The 15,068-nt window shown below is 36.7% G+C and overlaps 1 protein-coding gene across 7 annotated transcripts in view; it reads left to right on the top strand.

The window, feature by feature from the left end:
• The window catches only part of AP4E1 (adaptor related protein complex 4 subunit epsilon 1), a 94,455-nt gene that overhangs the window by 31,608 nt on the left and 47,779 nt on the right, over positions 1 to 15,068 (top strand). For 6 of the 7 annotated variants that reach the window (XM_067029243.1, XM_067029244.1, XM_059057886.2 and 3 more), the window contains 4 exons: positions 278 to 390; positions 498 to 616; positions 7,040 to 7,342; positions 9,512 to 9,626. In XM_067029243.1, the coding sequence (XP_066885344.1) occupies positions 278 to 390; positions 498 to 616; positions 7,040 to 7,342; positions 9,512 to 9,626 (650 nt within the window). The remainder of the gene's footprint in view (positions 1 to 277; positions 391 to 497; positions 617 to 7,039; positions 7,343 to 9,511; positions 9,627 to 15,068) is intronic. The other variant, XM_067029245.1, reaches the window with a different exon arrangement.

Raw genomic sequence — 15,068 nt, forward strand, 5'->3', positions numbered from 1 at the left:
TTTCAATTATTTCAGTTATTTATTGGACACCTGTTATGTGCAATATATGGTGCTAGATAAAGCAACATGAACTGGTTTAGTAAGTTTATTCAATAAGCTTTTACTGAGCACCTTATTTTACATAAAACTGGAGAATAGAACAATTTATTGGCAGAAGTTAAAGGTATAAATGCCAAACTAGGATGAATTGAGGGTTATTTTGTTTAAGATTTATACAGAAAGGATAATTTTAATAAGTGGCATTTGGAAGTGTACTTGTTCTTAACACTGTGGACACATATGCTCCTGATAATGCATGGTTTATTCAGACAATGAATGCTGTATTTTCAGTGGGAGGAGATGTTATGCATCCTGATATTCCCAATAACTTTCTGAGACTTCTAGCAGAAGGTTAGTAAACTATTGCATTCTGCAAAGATTTTAAAATTAAATGTTTTTATTACAGAGTCCTTAGAGAATTTAGTAGAAATTAAAATTGTATATTAATTTCTTTGTAGGTTTTGATGATGAAACAGAAAATCAACAATTAAGGCTCTATGCAGTTCAGTCTTATTTCACTTTACTAGATGTGGAAAATGTGTTCTACCCACAGAGATTTCTTCAAGTTATGAGTTGGGTGAGCAAAGTACATTGAATCATAAATGTTTATAATATTTTTTTTTTTATAAAGTCAAATACTAATAATAGATTTCTTCAGAAATCATTCAGTTCTACTCAGTTAACTCCTTCAGCTGTCAATTTTCTTTCCCAGTGGCTACCTTCTATCACTTAACTATTTACTTATCTATTCATTCTCTCTGCCATCTCACTTGACTAGTCTTTTAAATATGGGTATTTATTTAGATGCCTGTCTGTGTCTACAATGCATTTGTTGTGTTTTCTATGTGAATCTATTTTTGAATATGTACTCATGTATCTGTGCTATGTTAGCTTTCTATTGCTGCATGATAATGTTACCACAAACTTAAAACAACATACATTTGTTATCTCACAGTTTCTGTGGGTTAGGAGTCCAGGCATGGGTTCCCTGCTTAAGGTCTTTCAGGGTTGCAATCAACATGTCACTTGGGGCTGCTGTTTCATCTGAAGCTTGATTAGTAAAGGATCTTCTTCCAAGCTCACATGTGATTGTTGGCAGAAATCAGTTTCTTGCAGCTTTAAGACTGAGGGTTTGAGGTTCAGACTGTTGACTGTTGCCTGCCCTTAGCTCCACCAGCTGCCCTCAGTTTCTTGCCAGATGGGCCTCCCAACATGGCTGCTTGCTTCATCAAAGCCAGCAACGAGATCATCTCTGCAAAACAAGGGCATGGTTTTATGTTATATAAACTTACATAATCGTATACATCCTGTCACCTTTGTATGTTCTTTCTTGCGCACATGAGTGAGCATTTGTTTAGGGGGAGATTTGGAGAAGTGCAGCTCTGGGTCATAGGATATTCACACTTTAATATTTTATGGTTTTACCAAATTTTAGCATGTTAACCATAATTCTACCCAGAATTTTATTAAAGAATTATTTTCTAATCTACAGGAAAGTTGAAACAATGGCATAATAAATACCCCTATACTTTTCATCTAGATTCCCAGTTAATATTTTTAACCACCTCTGCTTTACTGTATCTATTTGGTTTCCTAAGATCCTATGGAAAAACCCGAATGAACTTTTTGGCCAACCCAATACATCTCTTATCTATAGCTAGGTCTGCCTGTATACAGTTTGTTTTGTTGAGGCATTTAAAATTGAGTTGCAGGGCTTCCCTGGTGGCACAGTGGTTGCGAGTCCGCCTGCTGATGCAGGGGACACGGGTTCGTGCCCCGGTCCAGGAAGATCCCACATGCTGGAGCGGCTAGGCTCGTGAGCCATGGCCTCTGAGCCTGCGCGTCCGGAGCCTGTGCTCCGCAACGGGAGAGGCCACAACAGTGAGAGGCCCATGTACTGAAAAAAAAAAAAAAAAAAATTGAATTGCAGACCTCATGACACTTACCCTATGAAAAATTCAGGGTGAATCTCCCAAGAGTGACATTCTAGATAACCATAAAACCATTATTGCACCTAAGAAATGTGACCTTAATTCATTAATATCACCCAATATACAGTCCATATTCAGACTTACCCAGTTGTCCAAAAAATGTCTCTTATGACTGTTTTTCTCTTATGACTATTAAGATTCATAAATTGCATTTAGTTATGTCTTTTAGCCTCTTTTATTTTACAGTGATGCTCAGTTCCTTTTTGTTTTCATGACATTGATTTTTTTGGATGAATACTGTTGACTTGCAGATTGTCCAGCATTCTGAATTGGACTATTTCTGGTTCAGTTGAACATTTTTAGCAAGAATACTACATTGTCAATATGTATTTCTCACTGCATTGTATCAGAATGCATATAATGTTAGTTCCTCCAATTATTGGTGATAGTAAATTTCTTTGGTTAAGATGGTGACCTTTGTAAAGGTTCTTGCCATTATAAAGGTGCTGTTTCTCCTTACTAGTTTAGAACTAATCTGTGAGGTGATTCTGTGAGACTTTGTGAACATCTGTTCTTCAACTACCTTTCATCAGTGGTTTTAGCATTGATAATCCTTGCCTAAATTGATTGTTGTATTTGGTGGCCATTTGTATTTTCCTCCATGAACATGATATATTCATACATTTAGAGTGTTTCATTTTCTACAGCATACAAATCCTGTACCTGTTTTGTTAGATTTATACTTGGGTACAGATGGTCCCTGATTTAAGATGGTTAAGCTTATGATTTTTCAACTTTATGATGGTGCAAAGTGATACAAATTCAGGAGAAACTTCAAAATCTTTTTTTTAAATTGAAACATAGCTGATTTACAATATTATATTAGTTTCAGGTGTACAGCATGGTGATTCATTATTTTTGCTGATTATATTCCATTATTGATTATTACAAGATAATGGGTATAATTTCCTGTACTATACAGTATATCCTTGTTGCTTATCTATTTTATACATAGTAGTTTGTGTCTCTTAATCCCTTACCCCTAACTTGCCCCTTCCCCTTCCCTCTCTCCACTGGTAATCACTAGTTTGTTTTCTTCTTCTTTTCATTTTATTTTATTTTATTGAAGTATAGTTGATTTACAGCATGTGTTAGTTTCTGGTGTACAGAAAAGTGATTCAATTATATATGTACATATTCTTTTTCATGTTCTTTTCCATTATGGTGTAGTACAGGATTTTGAATATAGTTCCCTGTGCTATGCAGTAGGACATTGTTGTTTATCTGTTTTATATATAGTAGTTTGTATCTACTAATCCCTTAGCAGATACAAACTGGATACAAATTAGCAGATACAAATTAGGATAAATTCCTAATTTATCCCTCCCCCAACCCCTTTCTCCTTTGGTAACCATAAGTTTGTTTTCTATGTCTGTGAGTCTGTTTCTCTTTTGTAGATAAGTTCATTTGTGTCATACTTTAGATTCCACATATAAGTGATATCATATGGTGTTTGTCTTTCTCTTTGACTGACTTCACTTAGTATGACAATCTCTAGGTCTACCCATGTTGCTGCAAATGACATTATTTCATTCTTTTTTATGGGTGAGTAGTATTCTATTGTGTATATATACCACATCTTCTTTATCCATTCAATATGTTGATGGGCATTTTAGGTTGTTTCTTTGTCTTGGCTGTTGTAAATAATGCTGCTATGATCACTGGAGGCATGTATCTTTTCAAATTATAGTTTTCTCCAGGTATATGCTCAGGAGTGAGATTGCTGGATCATATGGCAACTCTATTTTTAATTTTTTTAAGAAACCTCCATACTGTCTTCCATAGTGGCTACACCAATTTAAATTCCCACCAACCATATAGGAAGGTTCCCTTGTCTCCACACCCTCTCCAGCATTTGTTATTTGTAGACTTTTTGATCATAGTCATTCTCACAGGTGTGAGGTGGTATCTCATTGTGGTTTTGATTTGCTTTTCTCTAATAATTAGTGATGTTGAGCATCTTTTCATGTGCCTGTTAGCCATCTGTACGTCTTCTTTGGAAAAATGTCTGTTCAGGTCTTCTGCCCATTTTTTTCATTGGGCTGTTTGTTCTCTTGATATTGAGTCATATGAGCTGTTTGTATATTTTGGAAATTAAGCCCTTGTTGGTTGCATTATTTACAAATATTTTCTTGCATTTTGAGGGTTATCTTTCATTTTGTTGATGGTTTCCTTTACTGTACAAAAAGCTTTTAAGTTTAATTGCATCCCATTTGTTTATTTTTGCCTTAGGAGACAGATCCAAGAAAATACTGCTACAATTTATGTCAAAGAGTGTTCTTTTCTAGGAGTTGTATGTCTCAGGTCTTACATTTAGGTTGTTAATCCATTTTGAGTTTATTTTTGTATATGTTGTGAGGAAATGTTCTAATCTCATTGTTTTACTTGTAGCTGTCCAGTTTTCCCAGCACCACTTATTGAAGAGACTTTTTCTCTGTCCTATACTCTTGCTTCCTTTTTTTCATAGATTAGTGGACATTAGTGTATAGGTTTATTTCTGTATTTTGTTCTTATACCCTGCAATTCTTGCTGAACTCACTTATTAATCTAGAATTGTTTTTTGTAGATTTCTTGAGACCATGTTAATAATTTTTTCATCTCTGTGCATGAGGGATAGTGGTCTGTAGTTTTCTTGTTTTTTTTTCTACTCTGTTTGACTTTGATATCAAGGTAATACTGGCTTCATAAAATGCTTGGGAGTATTCTTTCCTCTTCTGTTTTCTGGAAAGATTGTGTGCAAGGGTGTTGTTTAGTTTTTAAGTGTTTTGAAAATTTCCTGTTATCTTTCCTGTTACTGATTTCTAGTTTGATTCCATTGTTGTCAGAGAAAGTACTCTATAATTTCAGTTCTTTTAAGTTTGTTCAGGTTTATTTTATGGCCTAAGATATGATCTGTCTTGTATGTTCTGTGGGTACTTGAAAAGAGTGGGTATTCTGCTTATTGTTGGGTGGTGTGTTCTGTACATGTGGATTAATTCTTTCGGTGATGGTGTTGAGATGGGGTGTAGATATCTCTAACTATGTGGCCTCCACTGAGCCTGAGTCTCTGCTAGGCTTCCCCTGACACCACTCCAGCAGAGAGGGAGAGGGCTACCTCTTTAAACTTGGGTGGAGGTGAAGTATAGGCTTCCTATGTAGTCTTCACAGACACTGCAGAAGAGTGGGCCTTTCTACAGCTTGGTGGGGATGAAGTTCCTGGTTTTCACTCAGTCTCTCTGTTACCACCCTTGTTGGGGAGTTGGGATGCTTTTTACAACCTGGTAGGGGTTGAAGTCTTGACTCTTCACCTTTGCTGGTATGGGTGGGGCTACAGTTTTTTCTATTTGGTGCTTGGCTGGAGTAGGAGGATTATTATCTGAAAGTTTTCTGTCTTCCTGGCCCTTTGGCTAGAGGGCAGGCTTTTCTTGGGGCTTTTTTGTCCTTTCCCACTGGCATTTCTAGGTTGCTGGCTCTCAAGTACCCAGTCTGAGGTATATGAGGCAACAGATAACCCACTGTATTGTTCCTTAGGTCTCAAGGTTCTTAGTGATCTGCCTTCTTTTTTTCTACCTTTCAGTCTTTGTATATGTGTTTTATGTATAACATCAAGGGTATTTAGGTGTACTTAGCAGGAAGAATAGGGGAAAAATTCACCTACTCTATCTTCCCAGAAGCTTAAGTCCATTGATTTTTTAAAAAATTAATTAATTTAATTTATTTAATTTTGGCTGCATTGGGTCTTCATTGCTGTGCGCAGACTTTCTCTAGTTGCAGTGAGTGGGGGCTACACTTTTTATTTTTTTTAACATCTTTATTGGAGTATAATTGCTTTACAATGATGTGTTAGTTTCTGCTTTATAACAAAGTGAATCAGCTATACATATACATATATCCCCATATCTCCTCCATCTTGCGTCTCCCTCCCACCCTCCCTATCCCACCCCTTTAGGTGGTCACGAAGCACCAAGCTGATCTCCCTGTGCTATGCGGCTGCTTCCCACTAGCTGTCTGTTTTACATTTGGTAGTGTATATATGTCCATGCCACTCTCTCACTTCGTCCCAGCTTACCCTTCCCCCTCCCCATGTCCTCAAGTCCACTCTCTACATCTGGCAGGCTGATTCTTAACCACTGTGCAATCAGGGAAGCTCAAGTCCATTGATTTTTGAACTGGGATTTAGGTTACCTGTTCTTCTAGAGCTTCCTTCCATCTTTTATTAAACCAGTCAAAAAGTTATCTTACTATTTAAGGATTGAATTTATGTAGTCCTATTTCGTTTTTTTTTCCTCTTCTTGTTACTAGCCATAAATCTTCCCTTGCCTGTCACCTCACCTTACTGTTTTTTCTTGCTGGTCCCAGTATTATACATGAATATACTTCATAAATACTACTTTGGAAAGATCTCACACTCCATGAATTATCTGTTTAGTAACGATTCTTAGACCGATAGGATTATATATCACCTGAATAAATAAGATGTAGGAAAGAGTATGTGTAAAATAGATCAGTGTTCGTCAGAGTCTCTTCTGTGGATCATCTACATCAGAATCAGCTGATGCTTTTTCAGAATGTGTACTGTAGATCCCCACCACAAACATACTAAATCAGATTATCTGAGAAGAGAGTATAGAAATGTGTATTTCTATGAAACACCTCAGGTGGCTCTTATGCATACTGGTATGTGAGAACCACTTGTTTAAATGCATATTGGAAAAAGTAGTAACAGAATGTGAAAGTGTTTTTAAAAACCAACATCCAAACCTGGAAGTTCAGAAGAAAGCTAACTTGTAACGGTATGCTACTTTATATATTGTTAACGATAAAGATGTGGAAAACCTTTTTGTACTCACTTCCAATTCTTGGTGTAATTTTGAACCTAAAATATACAATTGTATCTTTAATAATTTCTTCACCATGAGAATATGTTTAGTATAAATTAAATTCACTCCGGCAGTAGGCACTTTGTTTAGATTTCTGAGTATAGTTGTTATATAACTTGATATTTGCATATATACATTTCTTTGTTTTAGGTTTTAGGGGAGTATTCCTACCTCTTAGATAAAGAAACACCAGAGGAAGTTATAACCAAGCTCTACAAGTTACTTAGGAGTGACTCCATTTCTTCAGAAACAAAAGCCTGGATAATTGCTGCTGTGACCAAGTTGACACCTCAAGCACACTCTTCTAATATAGTTGAGAGATTAATCCAGGAATTTACCACATCTTTGGATACTTGTTTGAGACAGCATGCATTTGAATTAAAACATTTGCATGAGAATGTGAAATTTATGAAGGGCTTGCTTCCAGTTGATAAGAGTTGTGAAGACATGGTGGTAAGATATCTGCATTCCATCTTTTACAAAATTGCATTGTCTTTAAACAGAATAATTCTTGCATTTGTGATATATCTAGAATATGCCAAAATGTAATTTCTGTAGCACTTTAGATGAAGGTTGGCATTTTTCTCACATTAGTGTGAGAGAGCATTTGAGAGCTTCTACTCAGTAGTGATCCTAAATAGTCAGGAAGACTAATATGTTCTGGAGAACTGCAGTGAAGGGGTTTATAGTCTATGACAATCTCTTTTAACATATAATAATTTGAGAACTTAAAAATTTAATCTCCTTTGAACTTCTCTGTCATTTTATTATTGCTCTCTTTTCTTTGAGAATGTAAGAAAAAAACAGTTCTCCATTTTATTTTGTCCATCTACCATCTAAATCTTTACTACTTTGGAACCTGATCACCCGCCTTTTCTTCTCCCACCTACTTTCAGCCAGTGCTGCTCTTAATCCAAAGCACTTAGTTACTGCTTACCTCTGAGTTCTCTCTCAGTTTGGTGTAAATCTGAAAACTTGCAAAAGGAAGTCAGATTTGTTCAGATTTTTATATTAGATGTCATATAGTTGAAGAAGAGGGGAGGATGGGCAGTATTCCCACTAATTATGACTCAGATGTTCATGGCTTGTATTCATTTTGAATCTTTGTTCATTAATTTTTTTCATTAGCTCCTCATGGGCAGAAGCCTTGATTTAACATTTGGTAGGCATTCCAGAGACTATATGAATAAATATGCTATACATAGTATTAAACTAGTTAGTTACTCTACTTCCCTTTCTTCCAATAAAAGTTAATGATGATGACATGGCTTCATCTCTTAAGAATCTTATCGAGGGACTTCCCTGGCGGTCCAGTGGTTAGGACTTTGCCTTCTAATGCAAGGGGTGTGGGTTCAATCCTTGGTTGGGGAGCTAAGATCCCACATGTCTCGTGGCCAAAAACTATAACATGAAACAGAAGCAATATTGTAACAAATTCAATAAAGACTTTAGAAGTGGTCCACATGGAAAAAAAAAAAAAACTCAAAAAAAATCTTATCAAAACTAAACTTTGCCAAATGCACAGTGTGACATGCCACTTAAATTTTTTGAGAATTACCTGCTGTTCTAAATTATCTGAGCTGTTTGTATACACTTGGCTAATTTAGGAGAGGCAAATCTGTGGTTTCTGAGGTTGTTACTGCTATATCCTCTTGTGTATCTCATTTTTATTTCGCCCCTCACTTTTTCTTTTCTCCTTTTCCCCTTACTCTTTCTTCATCTCTTTATTTCTTTTCATTTAAGCATTCTCTTATACCTTTCTATTCTTGTACTTTATTGAAATTAAGTAATTTTCCACAGGTTTGTAACAAAGCATTTTTAGGTAGAAAGGAATAGGATAGTTAAATCAAAGGCACTGTGGGAGTCTGGATAATGGGCCTCCCCAAGATATTCACATCTTAATCCCTGGAACCTGTGCATAAGTTACTTTATATGGTAAAAGGACTTTGTAGGTTTGATTAAGTTAAGGATTTTGTAATGGGAAGATTATCTTGGATTATCTGAGTAGGCATGATATAATCTCACAAGGGTACTTATAAAAGTGAGGCAAGAGGTCAGAGAGGAGAAGGCCAAGTAACAATAGAAGCAGAGATTGGAGTGATATAGCCACAAGCCGAGGAATGCTGACAGCCTCTAGGAGCTGGAAGAGACAAGAAACCTATTCTCCGCTGGAGCCTCCAGAAGGAACTAGCCTTTGCTGGGAGCTTTATTTTTAGCCCCCAGCAGGAGGAAACTAATGTAGACACTATAGCTCATAGTGTATGTGTCTTCTCCTCTGGTAGGTTACAAGTCTCATGAGGCAGGACTTGTGTCTTCCTTTATCTCAGTTATATTATCTAACATGATGCCTTAACACATTGGATGCTCAAAAATGTATTCTGCAGTGCAGTGAAATGAATAATAAGTGCACATGACTTATATTGTTAGATTCTTAGCTGAGTGTTTTGATTATAGATGTTTCAGAAATATAGAGAGTTGAGTAGCAATTTTAGAGTTGAAGTTCTGTTTTTCACTTAAAAATTATTTTTAGGAAAAATGGGCTGAAATCACTTCTGTGAATGTGCAGTCTACTGTTTAGGGTAAGTTTTTTTAATCCCTAATTTTTGCTTTATTTTAATATAGGTAGATGCTTCCTTATCTTTCCTGGATGGTTTTGTGGCTGAAGAACTAAGTCAGGGGGCAGCACCTTACAAACCTCACCACCAACGGCAGGAGGAAAAGCTTTCTCAAGGAAAAGGTAATTTTTCATGGGTTTATAATAGACTAGATTGTAGGGACATCACTTTTTACTGCAAATTATATTATAGTCATGTAAGTAAATAACTGAGGAGATTCGTTATCTCTCATTAAGTCTGCTGTGACTTGTTCACCCTGACCTTGTTTGGGGTAAACAGGAAAAAAAAGTTAGCCTAGAGGTGTTCCCAAAGCCACTGGTTTCACGTACATAAGTGCCTAAGATATGGCAGCCATCCTGGAATTTAAAAAAAAACTTGAAGGTGGAATTATCATGTTGGTCACTGTGCTAAAGGGCTGACAGATATCAGCGTGAGCATATCTGCAGAAGAGTTTCAGAAGAAAACTGGTTACTATGAACTAGTGAGTTTCATTTTATTCTGAACAATCTTGTATAGCTTAAGTGTGTTAAAATGCTTCCTCTGGGCTTCCCTGGTGGCCAGTGGTTGAGAGTCTGCCTGCCGCTGCAGGGGACACGGGTTCGTGCCCTGGTCCGGGAAGATCTCACATGCCGCGGAGCGGCTTGGCCTGTGAGCCATGGCCACTGAGCCTGCGCGTCCGGAGCCTGTGCTCCGCATCGGGAGAGGCCACAACAGTGAGAGGCCCGTGTACCGCAAAAAAAAAAAAAAAAAATCCTTCCTCCAACGAAATATCTGATCAGTGAATTTAGGAACAGCCTAGAAAGAAAAGAATAACTTTACATTTAAAAAATGTAGGCTGTCAGGGAAAGACTTCTGTCATTATTTTAGTAAAGAGGAGACCACTGAGATATTTGCTGGTGGATGGCAGATATATATATATGAATAAAGGGAGACCATTGAATATTACCTGTATAGGAATTCAGAATGTTAATACTGAAAAGTTCAATGCTGAAAGGTCTTTTTTTTCTCCTATTCATTATTTAATGATTTTGTAGAGCACTTATTATTTTTTAGGTTCTGCGCTAGGCATATGAGTACAACTAAATGGTTGATCCTACAATGAAACCAAAAAGTGTAAACACTAATAATAGGATTGATGTTATTTTTTTTGCAGAAGTATTTACTCTTTTAAGGTTTTTGACATTATTTAGCACAATGATACATAAAGGCCTAGAGAATACAATTTTCTTTCAAAGGGTAATCAGTTTCCTTCCCATTTAACTCCTCATATATTGATAGAATATGTGGGGAGAAGTAAAGTTTTGAATTACAGTTGGCCAACCTCTGACTATAGTGCATATAGAGGCCTTATGACATCCAAGGCATGGAGTGAAAATCTGGAGTTCCAGAGTGGGAGACATGGTCCAGTTGTCATATTTCCATATTTTCAAATGTCTGGGGGCCATCAGTTGCTCTTTTTTTTTTTTCTTCTTTTTTTTTTCTTCGGCTGTGCTGTGTGGCATGCAGGATCTTAGTTCCCTGACCAGGGATCAAACCCATGCCCCCTGCAGTGAAAGCACAGAGCCCTAACCATTGGACCACCAGGGGATTCCCCATCAGTTGCTCTTATTACTGCAATTCAAGGCTAGGGTAGGCAAGAGGAGGTAGGACAAGGAGCCTAATTTCTGGCACTGCCTTTCTTCTTTCTTAAAATAAGTTAAGTGGCTGATGCAAATATAATAGACCTGAAACTCCCCAAGCTAGTATATTCATTTGCCAAGTACATTTTGGATCATGGAATCATCATTATAAATGGGTTTAAACTGTCAGGCTCTTCCCCACTACTCCCAAACCTATTTTTCAAAAGTTCTCTAAAGTAAAATTGAAATTTCATGAGCCTAAACTGTCTTTTATATCATGGAAAAGTAAATCAGTTACGAGACAGGACATAGTAAGTGCTTATGCTATGTACCTGAAGAATAAGTTATAAAATCATGTATCTTATAATTGTGGTTATTACAGAAAGTAAAGAGTGGGGGAAAATAGGTATTTTCTGCCTAAAAAGTTGTTAATTCTGGAATCCTTCAATTGGCAGTCGGTTCTGATACTGATCTTGTTTGAGATTTTTATAAATCATTTGCAGAGTAGTAGTCAAATGTCACTTTTATGAAGGATACAGTACTTAGCTCTCTTGGGTAGAAAAATGCCAAGTTCATAACAATAAACTTCAGGAAAATATTGTAAGATAATGAGAATAGCAAACATAGGTGGGATAGTGGGGAACAAACTTTTATTACCAGTTACTACCCAAGAAAAGCATTGAGGAATCAGTGTGGATTATTCTGTTAAAATGTTACTTGAATATGTTGTAGCCCCAATGTTAGATAAAACCAGAGATAATAAGGGGAAGTAGCAGGATAATCTCCTGTGTACAGAACTATGGATTTTTGAAAACCACATCAAGTTTAGACTGTTAGTCTCTCAGAAAATAAAATTAATAACATCTGGGGATGGTCAGAGAGGTATAGCCAAATGATCAAGGTATAAAAGAACTGCAGAGAACTTCAAGATGGAGGAGGAATAAGACATGGAGATCACCTTCCTCCCTACAAATACATCAGAAATACATCTACACGTGAAACAGCTCCTACAGAACACCTACTGAATGCTGGCAGAAGTCCTCAGATTTCCCAAAAGATGTATTTTTTTCTTTTTCCTTTTTCTCTTTTTGTATGTATGTGTATGCTTCTTTCTCTGATTTTTTCTGTATAGCTTTGCTTTTACCATTTGTACTAGGGTTCTGTCTGTCCTTTTTTTTTTTTTTTTTTTTTTTAGTATACTTTTTAGTGCTTGTTATCATTGGTGTATTTGTTTTTTGGCTTGGTTGCTCTTTTCTTTCTTTCTGTCCTTTTTTTAATTTAAAAAAAAATTTTATTTTAATACCTTTATTTTATTATTACTTGTTTCTTTCTCTTTTTCTCCCTTTTCTTCTGAGCCGTGTGGCTGACAGGGTCTTGATGCTCCAGCCGGGTATCAGGCCTGTGCCTCTGAGGTAGGAGAGCCGAGTTCAGGACATTGGTCCACCAGAGATCACCCGGCTCCACCTAATATCAAACGGTGAAAGCTCTCTCAGAGATCTCCATCTCAATGCTAAGACCCAGCTCCACTCAATGACCAGCAAGCTACAGTGCTGGACACCCTGTGCAAACAACTAGCAAGACAGGAACACAACCCCACCCATTAGCAGAGAGGCTGCCTAAAATCAATAAGGTCACACACATCCCAAAACACAACACCGAACACACCACCAAACGTGGTCCTGCCCACCAGAAAGACAATATCCAGGCTCATCCACCACAACACAGGCACCAGTCCCCTCCAACAGGAAGCCTACACAACCCACTGGGGGCAGACATCAAAAACGATGGGAACTACGAATGTGCAGCCTGCAGAAAGGAGACCCCAAACACAGTAAGTTAAGAAAAATGAGAAGAAAGAAACACATAGCAGATGAAGGAGCAATGTAAAAACCCACCAGACCGAACAAATGAAGAGGAAATAGGCAGTCTACCTGAAAAGAATTCAGAGTAATGATAGTAAAGATGATCCAAAATCTTGGAAATAGAATGGAGAAAATGCAAGAAATGTTTAACAAGGACCTAGAAGAACTAAAGAGCAAACAAGCAATGATGAACAACACAATAAATGAAATTAAAAATTCCCTAGAAGGGATCAATAGCAGAATAACTGAGGCAGAATAATGGAGAAGTGACCTGGAAGATAAAATAGTGGAAATAACTACCACAGAGCAGAATAAAGAAAAAAGAAGGAAAAGAAATGAGGACAGTCTTAGAGACCTCTGGGACAACGTAAAACACACCAACATTCGAATTATAGGGGTCCCAGAAGAAGAAGAGAAAAAAAAAGGGACTGAGAAAATATTTGAAGAGATTATAGTTGAAAACTTCACTAATATGGGACAGGAAATAGTCAAGCCCAGGAAGCGTAGAGAGTCCCACACAGGATAAATCCAAGGACAAACACGCCAAGGCACATATTAATCAAACTATCAAAAATTAAATAAAAAGAAAAACTATTAAAAGTAGCAAGGGAAAAACAACAAATAACATACAATGGAATCCCCATAAGGTTGACAGCTGATCTTTCAGCAGAAACTACAAGCCAGAAGGGAGTGGCAGGACATATTTAAAGTGATGAAAGGGAAGAAGCTACAACCAAGATTACTGGACCCAGCAAGGATCTCATTCAGATTCGACAGAGAAATTGAAGCCTTTACAGACAAGCAGAAGCTAAGGGAATTCAGCACCACCAAACCAGCTTTACAACAAATACTAAAGCAACTTCTCTAGGCAGGAAACACAAGAGAAGGAAAAGACCTACAATAACAAACCCAAAACAATTAAGAAAATGGTAATAGGAACATATATATCGATAACTACCTTAAATGTAAGTGGGTTAAATGCTCCAACCAAAAGACATAGACTGGCTGAATGGATACAGAAACAAGACCTGTATATATGCTGTCTACAAGAGACCCACTTCAGACCTAGGGGCACATACAGACTGAAAGTGAGGGGATGGAAAAAAGATATTTCATGCAAATGGAAATCAAAAGAAAGCTGGAGTAGCAATTCTCATATCAGACAAAATAGACTCTAAAATAAAGACTATTACAGGAGACAGAGAAGGACACTACATAATGATCAAGGGATCAACCCAAGAAGAAGATATAACAATTGTAAATATTTATGCACCCAACATAGGAGAACCTCAATACATAGGCAAATGCTAAGAGCCATAAAAGGGGAAATTGACAGTAACACAATCATAGTAGGGAACTTTAACACCCCACTTTCACCAATGGATAGATCATCCAAAATGTAAATAAATAAAGAAACACAAGGTTTAAATGATACATTAAGCAAGATGGACTCAATTGATATTTATAAGACATTCCATCCAAAAACAACAGAATATACTTTCTTCTCAAGTGCTCATGGAACATTCTTCAGGATAGATCATATCTTGAGTCACAATTCAAGCCTTGGTAAATTTAAGAAAATTGAAATCATATTGAGTATCTTTTCCGACCACAACACTCTGAGACGATATCAATTACAGGAAAAAAAAATCTGTAACAGATACAAATATGTGGAGGCTAAACATACACTACTAAATAACCAAGAGATCACTGAAGAAATCAAAGAGGAAATTACAAAATACCTAGAAACAAATGCAAATGAAAACACGAACACCCAAAACCTATGGAATGCAGCAAAAGCAGTTATAAGAGGGAAGTTTATAGAAATGCAGTCTTACCTCAAGAAACAAACATCTCAAATAAACAATCTAACCTTACACCTAAAGCAATTAGAGAAAGAAGAACAAACAAAACCCCAAAGTTAGCAGAAGGAAAGAAATCATAAAGATCAGATCAGAAATAAATGAAAAAGAAATGAAGGAAACAATAGCAAAGATCAATAAAACTAAAAGCTGGTTTTTTGAGAAGATAAAATTGATAAACCATTAGCCAGACTTATCAAGAAAAAAAGGGAGAAGACTCA

This window comes from Kogia breviceps, chromosome 3, assembly GCF_026419965.1.
Source record: "Kogia breviceps isolate mKogBre1 chromosome 3, mKogBre1 haplotype 1, whole genome shotgun sequence".
Classification (NCBI taxonomy): Eukaryota; Metazoa; Chordata; class Mammalia; order Artiodactyla; family Physeteridae; genus Kogia; species Kogia breviceps.